A 6,098-nucleotide genomic window follows, 5' to 3' on the forward strand; every position below is an offset into this window, starting at 1 on the left:
GCAGGGAAAAGCATTCTGCTGGATTGCTACGAGGAGCTGTTGACAAGGCGAGATACCGATCTGGTCAGCATTAACCACTCCTCCTCTGAAACTTTTGAAGATGGGCCGCCTGCCACTGGGCGGGAGACACTTGACACACGTGTTTTACGACATCTAGGCCAATCAAACCATCATGAGCAGTGAGGCTTTTTATAAGGCCAGGCAGTACTTCCAGTTTAGCTGAGGATTGGAGGATACAGGCGGTTTAGTCCTCAGCAGGGATCTATGTACTTCACAGCTTAAAGAACTATGAAGCTTCCTAAGGTGCAATAATCCACAGTCCTCTCAAACTGAGAGGATCCAGAGAGGCACTCTGACCATGAAGAATGATCTTACCTCTGCTTAACCAAATGCTCCCTGCTCACAAAATCTCCTTATAAAACCATGCTTATCCAGCAGAGACACACACAGAAAGTTTCTAACACCAATTTCACACCACAAACTCCACCTGAGTACAGCTTGGTTGAAATGACCACAAGTGTAGATCTCAGCTAACTTATTTGCTAGGTGTCCAAATCCAAAATATGATACTATAACTCATTAAAACCATAAAACGTTCAATAAAAAAGTGCCATACACTTCTACCCGGCATCTCACTTGCTTCTAAAGACACAATTAGCTTTTAAAACATTTTGCTTCAAGGGTCAAGGGTTGTAGAGAAGTATTTAAGTAACTCATCATCATTCATTAACCACATTTGTTGAAAAAATAGCTAGAGGCTATAAGAGGCAAAATTTCAAAGGGATCATTCCAAACATTTATGCACTTCTTTATATAACGATTAAATTTTTTTTAAAAGTTGAAAATACAGTGAAAGTCAAAGAACATCCCTCAACATATATTCTTGCATAAAAGTGCATCATAAAGGCTTGGAACAACACGAAAGTGAATAAATGAAAATTTTCTTTAGTAATTTGGGTGAATTACCCCTTTTATAAAAGGGTTTCTTCAGTGAACTTCTGACTAACATTTAGAGTCACAAATAGCATCACAAGAAGGAATTTGTGGTGGAAATGTGTGATAATAGCAACCAAATTAATTCCTCATTTTAGGTTTACTTCCATATAATGTGCAAAAAGCCTTTAACCATAAGATCTCAAGTTCTTTCCACTGCAAAAGATACTCGCAGCTGCAGGAAATCTTGCTATGTTGGATGCCGTGCCTGCAAAAGCCATAACATTCGAAACGTCTGACTTATGATATTAACAAAAGCAAAACAACATTCAAGTGAACAGGTCTTTGAATGAAACTGCTGGTTTGACTAGCATAAGTCACACGAAAAACGCTTTGGTGTATAAATAATATAATACCTTTGCTGGAACGAGGAAAAATCGTCATGCATGGGATGTAATTTTGACAATTTGCCTGATTAGTGCTATGTGTAGGACTGGCTCAAAGCATGAGGATGGAACTGTGCTTCAGGACTACAGAAGAATAAAGAAGACATGTTTTGACTACAAGGTGAAGAGGGCCAGCTCTGAAAGCCAGAACCGGGGGGCCACTACCAGTTCAATTAGGTTCTCCTGTGGACCATTTTCTCCCTAGGAACAGGAGACATTGTTAAGCCAAAGCAGGGCTTTTTGTGCTTCCTAAGGACCTCCACCCCTCAGCGACAGCAGACCTTGTCACTTTCTCTGTATCAATTATCTCAGTCTCTTATTGACAAAGGCATGCTAACTAAGGTTAGCCTTGCGCAGGGTCCCGACTCATATTGTGCACCATTGTGAGAGGCACACACGTATTGCACCCAAACCTACCCTCTAAATGAGCCTTTATAATTCATTCTTTAAAGCCATCAAAACAAAACTAGAGATTTGACACAATAAAACATGACAAATGCAGGCATGTTGGGGAACACTCAAAGTTTGCATTACATTGACACCTCTGGGAAGACAATGGACCTTGTTGGGCTGGTGTAAAGTACAGGGAAAATTAAGGCTCAATTGTTCCCCTTCACCTAGCTGCAGTCATGCAAGCAGCCTGTTCAATTAAAAATTACAGGAATACACTAGATATTATGCAACAATTCATTCTGGTCCTTAAATTTGATTGAACAACGTTTCAAGAGCACAGATATTTAGTTTATATCACCAAGCTTGCATGTATTCATTTTATTCATTGCAATATATTCATAGTATGTGTGTAGTATGTGGCTAAAGGGGATTGATTACAAAGCACAGAGCAGTGATGAGCTCAGATTGATCAAATCACAAATCATATGATGTATCGATGCACAGCATTTACCAGTCAATATATATTACTCATTATGCTACATTACGCTTTTAAAAATAAAGGTTCTTCATTAGCATCTAAGGTTCCATGTAGAACCTTTAAAATTCTATGGAAGCTTTCAATTGCACAAAAGGCTCTTTGTGGTGAAAAAAAGGCTTTTTAAAAAAAAAATTTTTTAGATGATTAAAATGTCATTCACATTAAGAAAAAAATATATATTTTAAGAACTGTTCACTGAAAGTTTTTTTGAGGAACCAAAAATGGTATCACTGTGAAAACCCACTTTTGAGACCTTTATAGGGATACAGCATTTGCAATTTTCAGTTCATAAAAACGTAAACTATGCACATAATACGGTTTGCAGGCCCCTGAATATAATCAAATTGTAATTGTATTGTGACCTGCTTTTGTACGAGGTATTTGCAAATGCTATATTGAACTGATGTCAGATTGTATTGTGATAAACTGTTCGATTTACACCCCTAGTGAGGAGAAACTCTGTTCCACACATGGACTCTGCTTCATAACATTTTCACAGGTGCAGAAGAAACATACAAACTCATTTTTTAGTCTGAAACTCAAATTAGTCTTTAATAACTACTTGAATGCTGTAAATACTTGTAAACTGCAGTATGCACTTGTGCTGTTGACCTGAATATCAGCATGGCTGTGATTACCTGCGGCCTCATGCAGCACTCTTGATCATTAGATATTGCTTAACACTTTATAAAGCATACACTGAGTCAGTCTCAGATTTCAGATGCAAGTTATCCAGTGAGTTTCCTTCATATCTTTGCATTGGTTTATACATTTTCACAACGCCATGTAGATTCAACGCCTTAAATACAGAGCATAGAAGAAGGTCTCCTAGATGAACTATTCTGACCGGCGTCCAAGTCAGGAAAACTTTCTCTTTTATTTACGGGGAAACAAGGCAGTGGTTATAGCCAAACCGTGTCCTGGGGCTAGTTTCCCCTCCTCGTTCAGGCCTTGAAGAGGATCTAAAAACTGCAACTTGTTACGCTCCCCCGCCCCCATTCCCGCCCCAGATAAAATCACTGCATTTACATGAGCATTAGCGCTTCTGAATGACAATCACAGTCCGATGACCGACTCTCGCTTACAATGACAAAGTACGACGCTTTGAAACCAAGCCAGCAGCTGGGGGTGCGGAGGGGAGGAACGACGGAACACTTGTAACTATAGAAATTAAATCACGAGCTGCATCCCGTTTAAAAGATGCAGTAATGCCTACTTGCAGTCCGAAGTGCGGTAACCTACATGTTAGCCGGAGAAAGCGACTTAAAGGGACAGTTCATACAAAAAAAGTTTTTCAAAACTTTTCTGTGGAGCACAACAAATTACGTAGGGAGAATGACAGTCTCACCATTCACTATAATTGCATTCATTTTATTCATTTAATGCAAGTGAGACCGTCATTCTCCAGAATATCACCTAGTTCCACTAAAGAAAGAAAATAATACAAGTACAGAACAAAATGAGGACGTGTAGACAGCATATTTGCAAGTAATATGTTAGTCACCTTAATGAAAGCAATCCTTTTGGAGGACAATATGAGGTGTAAACAATATTTGAAATGCACATGTTAAAAAAAAACAACAGAAAATCTATATGGGCGAGAGATAAACTATACAATTGATACACTCTTTGAAAAAGTAGAAAAGACATTTGCAGCCTTCATTCTATTACCGTATAACTGTGTATTTACATAACTTGCTGCTTTTTGGTACAAGAGCCTTGGTGCTCCGATTTTTCTGAAACATTTGATTTGCAAGTGCCACAAACTATTCTTGGTTAATAAAATCAGTGCAACTCACCATGAACTCCTTTGTTGGGCACATCGTTGACGTTGAAACCTTTCGAGCTGTAGGCACTTCTGACTTCATTGCAGTTCTTTACCTTCTGGTCAGCCTGAGCCGACGCCAAATGCACCAGCGACAGGCATACAGCGAATACAACGAACATCTTCATCGCTGACTGCTTGAGCAATCGAGGAGAAAAAAAGTTAAAGAAAACAAAACGAAAAGTCAAGTCACGCAGTCTCTTCGATTCGCTCTTCTGGTGTCCTCGCGGGGATGCGGCGTCTCTGTTTGACTTCTAACCGATCGGATCTCGCGAACTGGATTTTCTTGAGCAATAAAAACCGGCCCTCTGAAGAACAACGAGCGAAACAATCCCGCAGTGTGTGTGCAACAAATAAAAAGCGACCAAAGTGCTGAAGACTTTGCGCTCTTCGTTGCGACTTTTTTTTAGGAACGAAAAACAAAAAGCAAATCTGCGCTGCGTCCAGAGCTATGCACGCGCACACATGTTCAGTGTTGTATAGGTGAGGCGCTTCTTACCCAGTTTCTTCTTCGGTTGAAGAGCTCCGCTGCTGACTCTGCTCTGTAGGAGGAGAAGCGAGACAATTGCGAGAAAAAGTTTTAGGGAAGTTTCCCCCTCTTGCGCTGGTGTGCAGTCTGGACGCAGAGTGGAAATCGAGGAGTCGCTTGTGCGCGCGGCGAGATCTCGCTCAGAGTCAGGACTGCGCGTGCACGCAGCTGAGTTCCGGACAAAGAGCGCTGGCCACGCGAAACACGGGGTGGAGCATGACGCGCGCAGGACTTCTATCAGCATGTGCAGTCTGCCAGTACATATTGTTCAAATCAGTCTTGAACTGAGTAAATATATTATTGACATTTTATAGGAGTTTTTGATAGTTAAAGGGATAGTTCACCCCTAAATGAAAATTATGATATTAATCACTCAGGCTCATGTCCATCCAAACCTTCATTCATCTATAGAACACAAATGAAGATACTTTTGATGCAATCTGAGAGCTCTCTCACCCTTCATAGACAGCAAAGCAACTGAAATGTTCCCAGTCACAGAAACGTATAGCAAGGACATCGGTAAAACAGTCCATGTGAGATCAGTGGCTCAACTTCAATTTTGCTCTCAGATTTCATCACAAATATCTTAATGTGTGTTCTGAATGATCGAAGGTCTTACAGGTTTGGAATGATATGAGGGTGAGTAATTAATTAAATTTAAGAGCATAGATAGATAGATAGATAGACAAACAGAGAGAGAGAGAGACAGACAGACAGACAGACAGATAGATAGATAGATAGATAGAGAGAGAGACAGACAGATATATAGATAGATAGACAGACAGACAGATAGAAAGACAGACAGAGACAGACAGACAGACAGATAGATAGATAGATAGATAGATAGATAGATAGATAGATAGATAGATAGATAGTCAGTCTCTTTGTACTACAGTCATCAATCACAGCACACAGGAAGGGTTCTAAACATAGGTGAGAACTTAACCTCAGATATGTCTGCATGTCATGAAATGTGACACAGATCTGTAAGGGCTGTGGTGTGGTTAAAGTCCCAATGACAGTTAGGAGGAATGGGAGAGAGAGGCCAAAATAAACAGAGAGAGAGAGAGACAGAGACACACATGGTGGAATCTCAGCCCTGCTCCCATGACGAGCATCATAACTGAAACATCTCACTTAGATTATGACAGTCCTCAGGGACAGCAGCCCGTCCTTCCAACAACGACACAGGCCATAATTAGAGCGGTTTTGACCTGTGCATAAGTGTGGTTGTTTTGAAACTCCTGAGACTTGAGCTCTTTCGGAAAGATGTTAAACCACAGATATTTTTCTGCATATGTAGACCCTTCTGTCTAAGTATAATGCATACAAATAATAGGCCTAGGCTATGTTTTATGCAATCTTTATATAATAGATGAGAAAGTCATAGATGGTTCAGATTGTTCTGTATCATTGCTATCTGCAATGATGCCT

General features: G+C 40.2%; 1 protein-coding gene across 2 annotated transcripts in view; it reads right to left on the reverse strand.

The window, feature by feature from the left end:
• Window positions 1-4,895, reverse strand: part of LOC107601116 (glypican-6-like) — a 60,671-nt gene extending 55,776 nt beyond the window's left edge. The window contains exons 1-2 of one of the 2 annotated variants that reach the window (XM_016293146.1): window positions 4,635-4,895; window positions 4,110-4,269 (exon numbers count right to left, since the gene is read on the reverse strand). In XM_016293146.1, coding sequence (XP_016148632.1) covers window positions 4,110-4,263 — 154 coding nt within the window. In that variant the 5' untranslated portion in view covers window positions 4,264-4,269; window positions 4,635-4,895. Of the gene's footprint in view, window positions 1-4,109; window positions 4,273-4,634 lie in introns of both variants that reach the window. The other variant, XM_016293147.1, reaches the window with a different exon arrangement.
• Window positions 4,896-6,098: the final 1,203 nt, after the last annotated feature.

Source organism: Sinocyclocheilus grahami, unplaced genomic scaffold (assembly GCF_001515645.1).
Source record: "Sinocyclocheilus grahami isolate Dianchi unplaced genomic scaffold, SAMN03320097.WGS_v1.1 scaffold299.1, whole genome shotgun sequence".
Classification (NCBI taxonomy): Eukaryota; Metazoa; Chordata; class Actinopteri; order Cypriniformes; family Cyprinidae; genus Sinocyclocheilus; species Sinocyclocheilus grahami.